Source organism: Carassius carassius, chromosome 9 (genome assembly GCF_963082965.1).
Source record: "Carassius carassius chromosome 9, fCarCar2.1, whole genome shotgun sequence".
Lineage (NCBI taxonomy): Eukaryota > Metazoa > Chordata > Actinopteri > Cypriniformes > Cyprinidae > Carassius > Carassius carassius.
Genome location: NC_081763.1, coordinates 25,710,315 through 25,729,029, shown reverse-complemented (window position 1 = coordinate 25,729,029; position 18,715 = coordinate 25,710,315). Strand labels below are relative to the sequence as shown.

The window sequence follows — 18,715 nt, the reverse complement described above, 5'->3', positions numbered from 1 at the left end:
ATAAGTCAGTGAAGTCATCTGCCTATGTGCATTTGTGTGCGCATGAGACAGTCTGTGGTTGTAATCTGCTGTAAAGTATGTCAGAGATGTCATAGCACCTCTGCTTTAGGGAAAGCAAATAAACCGTGGAGGCAGACCTTGGCACTTTTTTACTTCCCTGGAAAGCTTTTAGCCTGCGGCCTGCTTTTTCATGGAGTGATTCCAGAGAAGCAGAGCATCTAATGTGTTTTTCTGTAACATTTCCCATTAGGTGAATCATCCCTGCTGGGACTTCCTCATCTAAAAGTCCTCCATTGAGAAATAAAAATAGTTAATTACACTTTATTTTTTTATGCATTTAATTGTTTGAAAAAAAAAAAGTTTGATTTATTACACTACCATCAAAATTTTCAGTGGGTCCAAAAGTATGAGATCACTTTAAAAATCATGTCATGTGCTGCTGTTATTTAAAACAAAGGGGGACAAAATAAAATAAAATAAAATTCTAATTTCCACTACTGCTCCTTTCATTAATGCAAAACCTTTTTTTAATAAAAAACATAATGATAAGACATATTTTCTTACATTTAATTGTTAACTATTGTTATGCCTTATTATACTGTCATCAAATTTACAGTGAGGTCCAAAAATATGAGATCACTTTGAAAATCATGTGTTTTAATTTTACATTTTAAAGTTTTAATTTACACAATACATTTTGGTAAAAATGAGAAAAAAACTTGACTTTCTCTATTTCGCTATAGTGCTTTCATTCTTTTGGACCACACTGTATACTCTAACACATTGTTTGTTCCTCCAGCTGCACTGAATAGTGTGGATGAGTAATTGCTATTTACAAAGTGTGCAGTAATGAAAGAGAGAAGTGGAACCACGAGGAGCAGAGCACGTAAAACAGGAGAGGAACAAAAGGGAGGAACGAAAGAGACCATCTGAGGGTTGTATCCAGACTGTGATGTGCTTTCTGACAGCTATTGAAGTGCAAAGGGACAGTGCAGGCTGGTGTTATCCATTAACAGTCATCTGGATCCAGTTGTTCTCCCGGCTGGGCTTCATCTTCCGCAAGCGGTGCACCAAACAAACATCTCCCCTTTGATTAGAACCAAACTTGTACACATACAAGCTAATTCCATGTGTGCTTGTCAGAATCACAGGTTTAACAGAGGTTACATCAGGAGTGGCCTCAGCTGGAGTTGACGGATGCCACTCTGGGACTTTCATCCATAAGTGAAACTTATGGCTATGTGAGACTAAAGTTTAACCTCTGCTCTGTGGTTGCTGGATGCTGATAGGACGTGAGTAGAGAGCTGTTAGTGTAACCTTGAGCGTGAACATGATGGATGGAGTGACAATGTAATCTTGCCCAGTCAACTCTACTTGATCTGACTTTTCTGTTAATGGAAGATTGCTTGGAGTCATTGTATTAATTTCACAGAGAGCTGCCTTTCTGACAAAGCTCCTATTTTTGATAGATGGTGGTGTGTAAACAGGTCTATTAAAGAAAATTGTTTTCCAAAGCTCCTGTTTGTCAGCAAGAACACATTAAGGGAGTGAAACAAAATCCTTTTAAGAAAGCAATGACAGTAAATGAGAGCTTGAGTTGAATGAGTCATAATTTCCCTCCAGTTTCACAGAGTGTTATCATCTAAACAAATGCTGTGCCAGAGAGGGGACAGAGCATTGCTGTTTGGTTGCTAGAGTGTTATGAGTGGTTGCCAGGGGGTTGTTATGTGGTTGCTAAGGCACAACCAATATAGAGTGCAGCAGTCGGGTTCAGTCGGGAACTTTCTTTCACTCTTCCATTTGTCAGCAGACCAGAGCACGTTGAGAATATCAGAAACCGAATGTGCTTTTGTGTAATGTATCCATTGCAAACAGCATCAGTGTTTATAGTTTCTTGCGACGCGACGCTCGTATTCGATACGCTTGATTAAATAAATGCTTTGTTTATAATGAGGAGGACTTTTTAAGCTATGAAATTTGCAGGATGTTTTAATGGTACAAAGGCCTCTTATATATCAAAAGATTAAACCAAATTTGATTTCTCATGTCCTGACCCCTTTAAATACCTATTGTGAGCTCAGAGGTTGTTAATCGGAGTTATGCTTTTGTTGGAGCCATCACTTTGTATTATTTCAACTTAAGTTTTAAATAATCATATTTAACACCAGGATTCCTTGTGAAAACTACATTACCCATGATACTGTGCAGAAAATTCCACCACTTAAACTTATAATATATTATTTTTGAATATATAGACATTCAACAACTTCAAATGGATAGTTTTAGATTTTGCCATAGTTTTTAATTTGATTATGTATGTGAACCACATACACAGTGGTTCATGGGCTAAAAGCCGTTAAGTACACAGTCTTGCACCTTTGCCTTTAATTTTTTTGACTCACTTTGCAGCTTGTTGGTTTGTTTAATTGATCATAACGCTGTAATGAAGTCTTTTTAAAATTCCTTTGGGAACAATAATGGAAAAGAATACTTCTGGAACCAGCGCCGCTGAAAAAGTGGGAGGGCGCTAATGCACTCTGTGGCTTTTAGCGAGTTGCTAGTAGGGTGTTCTGGGTGGTTACTTACTGACCCGAGTCAAAGGAGCCTACCTTCAAGCCTCTTGATATCCAGGTCCCTCCTTCAGTACAAGTCCATGATGTTTAAAGTCTGATCACTTAAAAAAAGCTTCTGTGTTTGAGGTATCATTCGTGATGTGGGATAAATTATATATGCTTGAGTTTAATATTTAGGATTAGGGGTTTTGGATAATCCAGTAGTAAAAGTGAGGCTTGCATGAACAAACACCACTACAAATGAATGTAATCCATTACATACTTGAGAAGGAACAATAAAGACATAAGAGTTAAAGAGAAAAACACATGCTCCCAGTGAGGTTCACAGAATCTAAGCTGGGGAGGAGGAACAGCTGAGACAATGCCACATGTTGTTGAAATGGTATGTTTCTATGCATTTTGAAAAAACGTTAAGATAACATTTTAACAGCTGCTCAGTACCCATCAAAACACTCCATTGCTCACCTCCTGTAGTGGAGCATAGGCTAGATTGCCTCCCTCAGGCTAATGGCAGCAGGCCGATTTAGGGGCCTTTGTGAGTGGTGAGGAGGGCAAATACCATGAACTGGACCCTTTCTGTGTGGTTGGACACACAGGGTCTGAGAGAGTTGCTGATGTCCTGACTAGCCCTTATATACAAGAACACTGTACCCACAAGCCCTCATGACCAGCAATCCTTGAGGAATTTGTGTTTCTCATACTCTAACGTCCCAAGTGGGAGGTATCCCTACAAGCATTCCCACAGTTACTCAGCAACTCAGCTGACCAGGAGATAAAGGTCAGAGGGAAAGAAGAAAGATGGTTTATATGAGCCTGCGCCTCACACCAGGGGACAATTTATGGCACTTCTAATGAAGTCGTAGGGAAGTACAGTAATTTCATGGTTGCCCTTGACAAATATCCTAATAAGCACACTTATTTCAGCACTATGATTTGCGGGAACTCTCAAGCAAATTCTACCGACTGGTCTGGCTACTGTGGTCTACACACTGTACTGTGTACTCTGTAGTGTGTAGTGTGCTTCACTGGAGATGTAAAGTCACTATGAATGTGTGTATATCTGTGTGTGTTTTAGCTCTGTGATAGACTGGTCATACGTCCAGGGTGTTTTCCTGCCTTTGACCCGAGACAATGGGATAGACTCCAGCATCGTGCGACCTTACACAGTTTGCTTTGAAGAAAGAATGGATGGATGGATGGATGAATGTGATATCACTCACATACACCTGCCTTTTTTCCAGTGGACATAACAGACTGTCACCCAGTGTTACATCTTCACATACAGTTCTAATAAAAGTTTTTAGCTGTTAATCGAGATGTCACTTAATCTTGAAGATGTCAAATGTAAAAAATAAATAAAATTCCAACAACGTATCAACCATTAAAGTTAAGATAAAGTAAAAAAGAGGGGAAAATACTGTATACAGCATTTACAGTTTCATGTGTGCAAAGCATATAAGCTAAAGACTCAAAAAGAGAGATTACACAAATAACACTTTTTTCAAACCTGTCAGTATTTTAAATGATTGACTTATTTCTATTTTAAAATGTGTGTGTTTTTTTTCAATGACCACTGAAATTTATGTAATTTTAAGGCATTTAGTTGCATCAGACCTGTATAAATCAGGTATGTAAACCTGAGGAGGAGGGGTGTTCAGAATCTTAACAATATCATAAAAACTCTATTGTATTGTGTATTGAAGTTAAATTAGGTCAAGGCTATTGTGCAGAATATCAGCACTAGTTATTTCATTTAGTTTATTTAGTTATTTCAATGCTCCTTCCCAGTGCTTCACTTAACAATATAGGTATACAGTTGTTACGTTCAATAGCACAAGGTCAAGTCTGATAATCATTGTGAGTGATTGAACATTGGTGCGATCCATGAACTAGCACCACTGTATCATTGAGTAACACAATAAGCCTCAGTTTGCTCAGGAGAGACTATCTCTGTAATGAGTAAACTGTAAGACTCTGATAATTTGTCTGTGATGATAAAGGTCAACTGTACTTGTTATTAGGGAGCATTGAAGGAGGCTTTGAAACTAAAGATGTAAGTGTTTATTCATTTAAATGTGCCGCGTTGTGCATTGCGCACTGAGAAGTGGAGGAGCTCCAGTGACCTTCAAATGAACCAGGAGACTGCATCCATGGCTACCGGGTTCATTCTTTTTCTTGCTCTGCTGGTGGTCATGGCTACCATGGTCTTTGTTACTTCACTGGTCATGAAAGACATCAAAGGGAAGGAGCTGTGGACACTTGGGCTTGACGACTGACCACTTGAACGTTAAAATGTCCGGTTTTGGGGAGTCATGATAGGAAATGAACTATACTGCAATGCGGTGTCAAAGGATTCAGGGTGGCACTTCTGTATAAGCCTCTGATGGTATTAGTGCATGGCAGGAGAGAGAACAGCCGGAGGGGTGCACACATAAGCAAACAAGTGCGGTGGACCTTTACTTTCAATTAAACCTTGTGCTGAGTAAGCCTGTGCTTCTTTTTGCTTACCCTTGTCCTTACTTTAGATTGATAACCTATAAAAGGTGAACTAACTGCATTTAGAGGTCTTTAAATTATGAGAGACAAGTTCAAAAATGTGTACTGAAATCTCTTTTATAGCTCATTCTCCTTGATGTATGTCTATGGTTCGACTTATGTTACATTAGCTATCGTCGATTTTTGTTACATACAATTTGAAGGAATTTCATATTTGAAATCTGGATTTAGATTTGCTATGAGAAATTCTTTTTCATCTAATGAATGAGGACAGAGCTTTTCAAGCTTCAACAAAAAAAGAAAAAAAAAGAGAGAGAGAAAATCATACCCTTATGATTTGTGTACTCTATGATTCAAAAGAACACTCTTTAATGAACAGTGTTGAAGTACTTGAGACTGGTCTTGAGTCCAAGACCAAATTTTCAGGTTTAGCACACAAGCTGAATGGACTACTTTATGCTGCTTTTGCGTCATTTCATTTTTGAAGTCTGAATACCTCATTCATTATTACTGCACATAAATATTTTGTGTTCCACAGAAGAAAGAATGATCGAAATAGCTTGGAACAACATAAAGGTAAATAAATGATGATAGAATCTTCATTTTTGGGTGGACTAAACCTTCAATATGAAGTTAATAGGAAAGTTCTGGTCCACTTGCTGTCATTTGAGTCCATGTGTGAGGTTTGCTCATTGGAGCATTGATATGTGTGTGAGGAGACTGCAGAAGAAGGAGGCAGAATGTCTCAGTATGCAGAGCTGTAGGCATAAACAGATGGTTGATGTGGCCCAGCCTCACCACAATAATGGGTACTGTGCAGTTCCCCCTCTGCTCCACCCAGCAGAACAAACATCTACCGCATTAGAGCGCTCCCAAAATGAACATCTCAGGCCTCAGAAAATGCTCCCAGAGTGGGTTAACGTCACTCCCCGACTGTCCCCCTCTTTTGTTGGGAAGGCCTTTCTGCTTTTATCCACACACAAAATTGCAAGCGGAGCTCAAATTTGGCTGAGGGCAGGAAAAACAAATGAGTCCACCAATCTGATGTTTTTTGATTGCACTGAAGGAAGTGAGCCAACCTTAGCTAATTAATTGCCCAAGCTAAAGACCCATGAGACTATGAAACGTATGGACTGTTTGGCTCCTCTCTACAATGCTGGCTTAATGCCATTCTGTTTCAGAAAACAATATCAACAGCAGAAACACAAGGACAAGGGAAAGAAATCAGATTAGGCTCATGTGATTCCCTGCCAGTGTATTTATGGAGTCAACGGTTCCAGAAATGTTGTCTCCTAGCATTATAATCGCTAACAGTTCTTCATATATGTAAACCCCTTCCAGTGAGGCAACATATAGAAATGCCCTGATCTTAGTGCATAGAATGTATCGTTTATATTCAGGATTGACCTTTTCCCACTTCCCAACCCTGAAGCTCTACACTGGTGTCAGCTGCTCTTTGTAATTCTTATCATGCGTTCTGTAGAATGCTGTTTGTGACTAGATGTTACTGTGACACACAGTGTTTAAAGGGTGTTTATGTTCCATACAATAGTCCTGGGGTGTTCCTTTCCAACAAAGGTCCCAACATAAACAGTTTCATACAGGGGTATTTCTAGCCTTTCATCAGAGGACAGAGGCCTCACATCAAGAAAGAGGCCCCGTATATTTTTTGTACTATTTTGGATATATGCGTATAACAAGCTGCACATGCAATGCTCATGGAAAATTATTTTCAGGTTGGTATACCGTACATTTCATTGAAAGACAAGAATTTATCAGTAAAAGTAATTTGATGGGTCTCACGCTGCGTTAAAAGTCTAGAAACTCCCCTGCATTCACAAGCCAGTATGATGAATGGCCATGAAATTAAATGTGCAATGTGAAATACTCGTTGTGAAAAATCAAATTAGCTTTGATAATACCTATAAAGGTAAGAAAGCATAAATCCTAACTGGTCAGTACCTGAGTAGCAGTGCCTGAGACACTGTAGCATCCCTGTGACCCTACACAAGTGGTATGGAAAATGGGTGGTTGGAGAACAGATAAAGATGATCTACAGTACTTCTGTTAACCCAATTCATCAGCATCATGTTGTTGCTGATTCTGTTTTCCGCAGTTATGATCGCTGTGTAAATAATGCACATTTACAAGGTATAAATGCTTTTTCTTGGTATGGACAGAACAATGCTATATTTTTGGTAATTTATGCTAAAATATCTTGGGTGTGGATCTGGGAAACCATGTGCTGCTTAACTATTTGGCCTGCTAACATGGTGTGATTAGAATAACAGCCTATCTTCCTTCTTCATTTTGCACACTCATTGTATTTCCCTTCTCTTCAGTGGATATAACAAGAATGACTCTGCACTTTCAGAAGTCCTCTGAGGCGAGAGGGACAGGGACAGTGGAAGGGGTTGAGCTAAGCCCCTATTGCCGGTCCAGCTGCATTCCTCAGGGGCGAGCTGTCCAATATAATTTCTGCTCCCTTTGACAGGAGCTCTGGCAATCACAAAGGAGTCGCTGTGCTGGTCTATCCTCACCCCAGCTCTCCCAACCTTATTTTCTGAAATGCTTAATTACCCCGACGCCACTTCCAATCTGCAGTCCACCTGTGGTCTTCTGCCAAAGGGCATTTCAACAGGTGCCTCTTTTCAGCATTTATCTGTGGGAATCTAATTATGTGCTCTCAAACAAAGCAAAAGATTTAACACAACCTTTTTTGTTGTTGAAGTGTTTGCCAGGAACTTTCTTTTCGTTTATTGGTTTGACTTTCATGGGATATTCCAATTATTTTGATACTGTAGATCTGATGAGCTGTGCAAAATATATATATATATATTTTAAGAGCAGATCAGTTTTCTGTGCCTTTGATGGCATTTTCTTTGACTTGCTGGAAGTCTGGAAGTTCCCCGTGAGAGGATTTTGGCTTTCAGACAACATGTTTTAACATGAAAGTAGTAACGCAAACCCTGAGGTTAATGACAGCCCAGCATGCATAAATCTCAAATGGAAACATATCCCATCTGATATTATTACTAATCCTGAAATGCGGGCTGCTCAGGTTACACAGGAGGACATGCACGTGTAACTCTATGGCGGGGCCTTGGAGGGGTTGGCCTGCTATTGATGAAACTCTTCACTTCTACATTTCTGTGGGAAGATTAAGGCTGTGAGAGAACAGATAAGGGATGTGAGATCAGAGCGCTGTTAAATGTACCTGACTGAGCCAGATCCAAACTGAGACCCACCCCTAAGCACAGCCCTCTGCCAGCATTCCACTCTTTCTTTGTCTTAGACACTCTCCACACACCCAGATGTATATATATATATCATTCGATGTAACCGGATCTTTTTGAAACAGTTCACCAAATCGAACTGAATCGTTTAAAACGGTTTGCATCTCCAATACGCATTAATCCACAAATGACTTAAGCTGTTAACTTTTTTAACGTGGCTGAAACTCCCTCTGAATTAAAACAAACCAATATCCTCGAGTAATTCATGCACTCAAACAGTACACTTACTGAACTGCTGTGAAGAGAGAACTGAACATGAACACAGAGCCGAGCCAGATAACGAACAAAAGACTTACTCATATACGAGTCAAGAACCGGTTGCATCGGTTTTCGGATCACCAGTAGTTCTTTTTCGGACAGTTCGATTCAATAAACCGGTTGAAGAAAACGCTTCACCGGTTCTTTTGCGCTCGATGTAATGGCGTCATTGGCGATGATTGCCCTTGATTCAAGGCTTCGGTTTACCCGCGCTCATAACACTAGCACAGAATCAGTTCAGAATCAATCACCAAAAGAATCAGTTCGGTTCAGACGCTCTGTGTGTCAGTCTGCTTCACGCTGAATCACAGATGCACAGTATCATCAGCTCCTCGGTTCTCGAATCGGACGCGTCTGACAGAAACGATTCTTGACTCGAGAACGTTTCAGTCTTTAGTTCATTATCTGACCATTTAAAACGATTCAGTTCGATTTGGTGAACTGGTTCAAAAAAATCCGGTTACATCGAATGATTCATTCGCAAACCGGTTATCACAAACTGCTTTGATTTGAACTCTCTCACACAACAGACACGGAAGAGAAGACAATGGTGAATAGTCGCAGTTTTTGCTATTTTTGGACCAAAATGTATTTTCGATGCTTCAAAATATTCTAACTGACCCTCTGATGTCACATGGACTACTTTGATGATGTTTTTCTTACCTTTCTGGACATGGACAGTAGACCGTACACACAGCTTCAATGGAGGGACTGAAAGCTCTCGGACTAAATCTAAAATATCTTAAACTGTGTTCCAAAGATAAACGGAGGTCTCACGGGTTTGGAACGACATGAGGGTGAGTTATTAATGACATAATTTAGATTTTTGGGTGAACTATTCCTTTAAGGCCTAGAGAGGATTTATGAATGGCAGGAAAGTGATGACACTGATGCTGGTTGCTCACATGTCAATGACAACATGACAGCTGTAGTACATCCAGATTATATTTATAATAAACAAATTAATACTAGGACATATTTTTTAATTGTCAAAGTGTATGTACTTATTTAAAATATATATATTGATATTTTGGAATAAGCCATATTAAGTAATATGCTAGTATGCTTTTTTTGCATGTTTGATTTTTTATTTTATTTTATTTTTCTGTGAAATCAGCCTATATTTATAGTTGTCTTTCCATATTAAATTAGAATAAGAGTAATATATATATATATATATATATATATATATATATATATATATATATATATATATATATATATATATATATATATATATATGAGTTAGAAGTGAAAATTAGTTTCTGTGGTAATTTATATATATATATATATATATATATATATATATATATATGTATGTATGTATGTATATAAATTACCACAGAAACAAATTTTCACTTCTAACTCTTATTCTATTTTGTAATTAAGAATTGAAAACAGTCATGCATTATCAAACAAGTGTTCTGGAGGTTTTTTTGTTTTTATTATTATTATTATTATTATTAAATGAATGTAAAGCTTTTTTTTTTCTGTTGAAGTGCTTACATTGATTCCTAAAATTTGAGCTGCTAAATTGACTAATGCATCCTTTTAGAGGGGACTACTTTTCTAAGTGGATGAACTTCTCACAATATTAATGGAGTTGGCTTGAAGCAGGCAATGCTTTGTGGAAACACTCATTCTTTTATGCTAATACATTCTAAAGCTAATTTTTAAGTGTTATCATTTTGAAACAATTTTAAAAAATAAAATAAAAAAATAAACAGTTGCATAACATTTACTGCATTGCTAGAGCATTAAAAAAAGGGTAAATGTGTTTTCACTACTGAGGGATGAAGCTTTTTTTTTTCTGTGCTAATCATTAGCATCTCCAGCAATAGCTTGCATCTCCAGCAATAGCCGATCCTTAAGGCATAACATCCAACTTTCTAAATGAGTTGAAACAAAACAAAAAAGTGCTGATTACCAAAATATGGTAGTTCAGAGAATTAACTCATGTTTGTGAAGACGCAGTACTGCATGTCCCCTGAATAATTCACGACGTTCAGCAGGACGTGGGCGTTCATATCAGCACATTCTATCTTATCAAACATGCTCTCGTTCTGTGCCCTTCATCAGTCATTCTATGTAATATTTATAAAGGATTGACAGTGGATCTGCAATTCTCTCCTCATCTACCCAATGTTCTTCATTAGCCGGCACCTGTCATTCAGGACAGTTCCCCACTAAGCTGTTACTCTGAGGCAGGCATCCCAAGCACCATGTGGCCCTCACATATGCACTCAGAAGAGGGTCTCGCTCCCAGGATGAGTGCTATTGGGTTACAGAAGCCTGCTGCATCTGTCTCTTTTAACAGCACTAGGACGTCCAGGCTGGATGAGGACCATGTGTAAGGAGATGTCCATCACGACTAATAATGTGTGATAAATGGAATGGAAATGCAATTAGCCCTCCCCCCACCACCAGACACAGCTAGGCCTGTTATGTGTTATTAATAATGCAATGTAATGGTCATGCAGATAAAACAGTTCCTGTTCGTGACATCAGGGGATCTCACTTGAGTCCATTGCTCTTTCACAAATCATTGTTGGCTGCCTACAGAGGCGAACTACTTACTTCTATACTTCTAATACATTACTTCAATATACTTCTACATGAAATCTTTTTGAAAATATACACATCTTTATTACACTGACCTACAAGATAACAGATTTTAGTCAAATTGTTTGCATATGCAGCAGCAGCAGTACATATTCTTTGTAGGGATTGCCTACAATGTATTGCCATAAGCTACTTTGTGGGAAAAAGTGCACTTAATCGTATTATACTTCACATCTATATATATATACATATATATATATACACACACACACACACACACACACACTATAAGCACACTGAAGTGTGGAGAATTCTTTTGAAGAATATTATTTACATAATTACCCTCTTGTACTTTTTTATATGTTTATTTTTTACATGGGCTGACTGGAAAACAAAAATCCAAGATGCTGGAAAAAACAAGCAAATGCATATACCATATACCATCATCCATTTATCTGTAAATAATGTTGCAGTGTAATTCAAATAGATTTACCCGTTGTAGTATATTTGTATATTTATTCTATATTGTTCAATTTATTTCTCTATTTCAGTCAACTGCAAGTCTAGTCTCCCATGTAGTGTGCTGTATCTGTCCAAACAGAGCGTTCCAAATCACTAACATGTGAAGTGCCATTACGGCTGCTGTCTTAGAAGACGTGCTGACCATGTAGGCAGTGAAGTGGTTTATTTGGAACAGAGACCAGTCTGTTGGGTCCAATCAGGCCCACACTCCAGGTATACCAGTCCACAGAGCCTGACCATCAGCAGGAGCCACTTAGAGCTTAACAGCCCATGGCTGGCTTTATGAGACGCTGCCAGGACACAAACATGTGCAAGGAGGCTCGAAGCGGACATTTCAGGTCACTTTCCAGCTGAAGGCATAAGCAGGAGTTTGAAAAAAAAAAAAAGGTACCTTGACAAATACCATTTGAATACACATGTAATGTGTGAAATATCTGCTAATATTTTCATGATGTATTAAATACTACAGTTTAAGCAATGCATTTTTTTCCAATAAAATGGATAAGCTGCTATATATAATAATATATTTTAAGAGTGAGATATGACAGATGTGACATTTGAGAAGATTTCTGAGGTTCACTCACATCAGCTATGAAATACCTTTAAGCATTGTATTGCTCTTTTCTATTATTATTATTATATGCATGCAAAAAGGTTTCACAATAGCCTAAAAGCCAAAGCAGTATTAAAACACATCTAATTTTAGCAGTCTAATAATACATTGTAAACAATACGAGGCAGTGTTGCCATGCTAGTTTTGAACTAGGACTGTTCAATTATAAGTATAACAACTATATGTAATAAGTGGAGTTAATAAGTAGGTGTCTTCTCAGTGCTTTAATGGTGTGTTCGTAATTACGATGCTGCAACGCAACACAGATCAGCTTCCCACCTCTTACAGAGGGCGTGTTACACTTTTGACTTTTATGATACTGTTCTCTGTTCTTTAAAGAGGCCTGTCAGTTATTAGTATTGATCCGGGTTAATAACGGACTATTTTGTTTACGGTTACAACTAAATGACCCATCTCACCTCTTAATACGTGCCATCTAGTGTCCAGACAAGGAACTAAAGGAAGTAATACTGAAATCTGTGAGGACACCTAGTGGTGGACGTGCAGAGCTTCTCATTTACCTTCCAGCTATTTTACAAAAAACAAAAAAATATTTTTAATATTTTTACCATTTACTGCACTTCGTTATTCTTCTAGTTATTTACCTAGAGGCTAATGAATCGGAAGTCTCGGATATTCACAGAAAATAGTCTGCTGTACCGTTAAACTCTGTTGTAATTTTTATGAATTGTAACTTAATAAGCACGTCTCTTTCTAGTTGTTATCATCTCTTTATTGAATTAAAAGTGCACGCAGCCACACAACGTGCATGCACACACACCATATAGCCAACACCATTACTGGAGTCACAAAAGAGACAGAGTTGCTGACAGTATCACATTCTTGAGTGTGTTTCAAGTGGAGCAATAATATCAGTGTTGCTGGGTGCTGCGGTATGTTTCAGCAGGCTTGGCCTTCATTTGTTTGCCAGTGGCTTATTTCGGGTGGTTTTCACTCACTGGGAGGTGAATAGCACATGATAAGTGTGAAGGTCAGAGGAAGAGAGATGCTGCTGAGGAAAAGTAACAGGCTGTAGTTATAATAGCTGAACAGGAAGTGGCCTGCTGAGTGCTATTGGTAATGTCCAGATGGGAAAGAATGTGATAGAAGAGTTCATAAATCCAATAAACCCCCATATACTGCACCTGCTTCAGTCACAAGGGTAATCAGACATTCAAAACATTGTGGTGAAAAGCCTTTGCGGTGTGAAAAAGTCCTACGTTTTACCCTAATCATTTACTGGCAATAGAAACAAGTAATTTGGCAGAGAAAATACGAGAGAAGAGAACCATCTGAACATTAAACCCGTAAATTGATAGACCACTTGGCATAAACGAATACATTCTTTAGGAAAGACAACATCTTACAGAAATGCTACGATAAAATCTCAACACAATCCAGTGGGATTCAAGGACAAATACTGAACGTTCACAGTTTAAGATAAAGGACTTTTCTGAAAGAATTTTCCTTGATAAGAGCGAACAGAGAACACTTTCGATCACTGATAAGGTAAACATTATCATAACGGCACTGCTGTATGATTACATGAAAAAGTCATCAACATTCTGTTGCCTTTTATGCTACATGTAGGCCACGTACTCAGTACAAAGTTTTGGGAGTGACAACTGCATTTAAATGCTGCAGTGAATCCCTTCTGTGTGTGTGTGTGTGTGTGTGGAATACAGGAGTTTTGCTGTAAAAAAAAAAAAAAAAAATCAACATTATCCATCTCAAATTTTTCTGGGGAAATATTAGAGGCCAGTTCAACTTATGAATTTCTCTTGCATGCTTGTAGCTTGAGACACTCAGTTTAGGTATTTTTTAAATAATTTTAATATACTACCATTAATTTTTTTTCTTGTATTATATATATATATATATATATATATATATATATATATATATATATATATATATATATATATATACAGTACAGACCAAAAGTTTGGAAACATTACTAATTTTAATGTTTTTGAAAGAAGTTTCTTCTGCTCATCAAGCCTGCATTTATTTGATCAAAAATACAGAAAAAAACAATAATATTGTGAAATATTATTACAACTTAAAATAAAAGTTTTCTATTTGAATATACTTAAAAAAAAATTTTTTATTCCTGTGATGCAAAGCTGAATTTTCAGTGTCATTACTCCATTCTTCAGTGTCACATGTAACATCCAGTCTATCACATGATCATTTAGAAATCATTCTAATATTCTGATTTATTATGAGTGTTGGAAACAGTTCTGCTGTCTAATATATTTGATGAATAAAAGGTTAAAAAGAACTGAATTTATTCAAAAAAAAAAATTCTAATAATATATATTCTAATAATATATTTTCTTTACTATCACTTTTTTATCATTTCAACACATCCTTGCTGAATAAAAGTATTGATTTTATTTAAAAAAAAGAAAGAAAAAAAATTACTGACCCCAAATTACTGACCAGTAGTGTATATTGTTATTACAAAATATTTATATTTCAAAAACATAGCTTCTTTTTTTTTTTTTTTTTTTTTACTTTTTATTCATCAAAGTATCCTAAAAAGTATCACATGTTCTGAAAAAATATTAAGCAGCAGAACTGTTTCCAACTTTGATAATGAATCATCATATTAGAATGATTTCTAAAGGATCATGTGATAATGATCCTAAAAATTCAGCTTTGCATCACAGAAATAAATGATCATTTAAAGTATAATAAATTTAAAAACAATTATTTTAAATTGTAATAATGTATCACAATATCTAATTTTTTTCTGTATTTTTGATCAAATAAATGCAGGCTTGATGAGCAGAAGAAACTTCTTTCAAAAACATTAAAAATAGTAATGTTTCCAAACCTTTGGTCTGTACTGTATATATATATACACACATACATACACCTATGAGGTAAGAAAAAGAACCTTCATTTTAAATATTCTCTGAAAACAAATATCTAAAAAGAATGTTTGGACATGTTGACTTGAAAACAAGTCACAAATATTGATCAAGAAAGGATATTTTTTGCAGTGAACCATATTTATCTGCAGTGTGTACGTGGCCTTGCAGAACTGCTGCATGAACAGAAATTATGTTACTCTTATAGTGCTTGTTGAAAATCCTGAAGTAAACCTCTGTGTTTATTTCAAAGTTCAAGTTCTCTAAGTTCAAGTCACAATCTATAGCTCAGATAAGCATTTGAATTCAATTCAACTGATAAATGTTTCTTTCAAAATAGACCCTTCTACTACTAAATGCATACAATTCTATCAACAATAAGCTCCATCAGAGGGCTTCAACATCAAAACAGCACACATTAAGTGCTGAACAGTGATAAAATACTGATCTTCAAACATGATCATTTACCTTACCTTTTTATCTGGACAACAGTGAAAAATACATTTAAAAGAGTTTGCTTTTAAAGAGTAAACATAGCACAACATGTAAAAAAGATCACCATCAGAAATACATGCACTGCAAGGGACACATTACTCTTCCTCCATTGACTTCTCGATCTCTTTCAGCTTTCGCACAAACTCTTGAGCCTCTCTGTTTCCTGTTCTTGCCTCCAGCATCTTCATGATGGGCTTCTCTGTATCAAAAGAAGCAACTCAGTCAGAAATGAATCCATTAGACCAGACACGACAATATTGTTGAGGTGGCAGTCCTCTCAATAGACAATGACACTTGTAATTGAAAATCTTTTCAAGAGGACAGGCTGCAACAGATACTAAACACCAAGCAATGCTGACAAAACAACGAAATCTAACCAGTAACACTTTCCTTTTTCTCTCTGAATCTAGAAATAATCAGCAGTCTTGAAATAATATGTAATATTTGCTGAAAATAATTACACATTATTCCACTGGACTCAACCCTGTTTCTATAAAACAGTTGATTTTGTCTGTGCTAGCTTAAATCAAGTCAAAAATTGTATTTATGATATATTGATGCGAACTTGAGATTTTCTTCTAGGCCAGTTTGTCAATGGTTCAAGAATCATTGTGGAAGCAATATGTTATTGAGCATAATATGTATTAGTATTTATTTATTTTATTTTATTTATTTTGTATAATATTGATGAAGAATTGCAATAAATTCAGCTTGAAATCGACCCATTTATCAGGTTTATAGCTGACAGGTTTGTGAGAGAAACAGCAGCACAAGAATGCTAAAGTACATGTGCTCTTCATTTATAGCAGTAGCACTTTGTCTTAGCCAGATATTTTCATATTTCTTAATAACACTTCTATTTTATTCAGATTTAAACTAGATCTAAACTCTACAGGAAGGTTCAGTAGGTCTTCCAAAGTAGCGTGAGGTACCCCTGATTTAAGATTTGTATGGTTACTCTTATGGAGAAATGTCACGGGTCAGGGGATAAAATGGACAGATTAGCATACCGCTTGGTTTTTGGCGGGACAAGTGCAGGATAATGGGCTGAAGGGTCTTTCCAGCAGGTGTGGCACTCGGCCTGCCCGGCCAGCAAAAGTCACTCAGTGGGGCAACAGCCTCGCCAGCGAAATCATTAGTAGACAACCAATCATAGTCCATCACAGTGAAGGTCAGACAGGCACACCTGTGCCTGTACTGCTCAGGGCTGACATGGCTGTGAAGAAGCAAATGGGATCAAAAAGCTGTTTGGGGTGCTGGGACCCAAGCAGTTGGTGTGGTACTCACAAGTAAAAAAGCTCATCAAAAACAGGATGCAGGGTTTTGAGCTTCACTTGGGTGCGCTGACTCCGAGCCGTGGGAAACAGATGGTGAGGACACAGCTCCACGATGACAAATGGGTCGCTGAGGCCTAGGAAAGAACGAGTTTGGAGACAAATCCAGTAACAGATAACAACAGAAAATATCAGTAAGTAGTTAGTTTGGGAGGAAATACCAGTGCTTGCACAGCAGCAAAGAAATAGTGCCAAAGTTTTAGGTAAACTTTCACGTCAGAATCAACATACAATCTAATACTGTATTTGCAGTGTAAAATTGGCTATAAATGGTTGAAATATGCAGGAAAGCCCAGATGTAAGGAACAGCAATACAAATTCAGGATGCAAATGTTATGACATCATCCCTCTTGAATTCTGAACAATGTCAATGTAAGTCAACAGGATATTTTAATTTATAAAAAAATGTAATCTTAAAATTATCTCTCTCTCTACAAATAAACAAATACATGGAGTCTGTAAGTTTAAATAAATTGTGTTTTACATGCAAAGCATTTAAATTAGTAGGCCTAAGGGTTCACAGTAGAGACATTAGTAGAATATGGATGCACCAATATGGAAAAATCTGTCAGATATTAAAATTCATACCATTTTGTCTGAATAAATGAACTTCCAAAGAAATATATATATATATATATATAGTTTTGAATGCTATTAATGAATTTAGGCATTTCAACATTATAATGCATCATTAATTTATACAAATTTGTCTGAATAAATTAAATCCCAAAGAAAAAAAAAATATAGTTTTGAATGTTATTAATGAATTTAGGTATCTCAACATTATAATGCATCACTTTAAATTATGCTAAATATTACATTTGATAGTGTTTTTACATTACTATATATATATATCCATTTTCTAATAATGTCTCTACTGTGAACCCTTAGGCCTACTAATTTAAATGCTTTGCATGTAAAACACAATTTATTTAAACTTACAGATTATATATATATAGTAGATATATATTTACCGTTAGCATCCAGGGCAATGAGGTCAGCTGCATGCAGTATCTCCACAGTAAGTCTTTGCTCAGGGGCATCATAGTAACACTTCACACTGATGCGACCAAAACGACTGTGCTTTAAGATTCTCTGTAAAGCAAATGTGCATCTGTTAAAGACTACTATCTCAAGCATATATTGCATACATTTGCATCTAGTTAAGAACTAATAACACATTAAGGAGTGTTGAGACCCTACAATTGCTTTTAGTGAAAATGTATGGAACATTATTTATTTTGTGTGCATCTGCTGTGCTATTCATGAAGTAAAGCTAAAAAGAAAGACCACTCATTTAACTAAATTATGAGGCTACACATGAAAAAGGAGGAAAAGAAATATAAAATTGCCTAAAGTTTTCATATTCTAAGCAAAATCACCTGAATGCACAAATCAAAGAAACTTTTAAATTCGTAAGAACATAAGAAGATCTGAAGGCACAATTATACGTTATTAAACACTAAAGTAAAGTTGCTGCCTGTGAAAAGCAGTTCAGATCAGACATTAAAGTTGGGTTCGGTTTTGTAGCATGCTGGTTATGCAGACATCTGCCCCCGTAGGCAGCAGACAGCAAGTCAGCTTAGCAGGATTTGAGACAGTCAGAGACTGCGAAATCTTACTCAGTGCAAAGAACGCTTAGTCAAAGAGGAAATGACTGATGTAAACTTTTAATCATCAGAGGAGG

The 18,715-nt window shown here is 36.8% G+C and overlaps 1 protein-coding gene across 1 annotated transcript in view; it reads right to left on the bottom strand.

Annotated features, from left to right (window-relative positions):
- Nucleotides 1–15,206: 15,206 nt before the first annotated feature.
- Nucleotides 15,207–18,715, bottom strand: part of baiap3 (BAI1 associated protein 3) — a 51,227-nt gene continuing 47,718 nt past the window's right edge. The window contains exons 31-34 of the mRNA XM_059558608.1: nt 18,003–18,123; nt 16,982–17,105; nt 16,705–16,910; nt 15,207–15,893 (exon numbers count right to left, since the gene is read on the bottom strand). Coding sequence (XP_059414591.1) covers nt 15,790–15,893; nt 16,705–16,910; nt 16,982–17,105; nt 18,003–18,123 — 555 coding nt within the window. The 3' untranslated portion in view covers nt 15,207–15,789. The remainder of the gene's footprint in view (nt 15,894–16,704; nt 16,911–16,981; nt 17,106–18,002; nt 18,124–18,715) is intronic.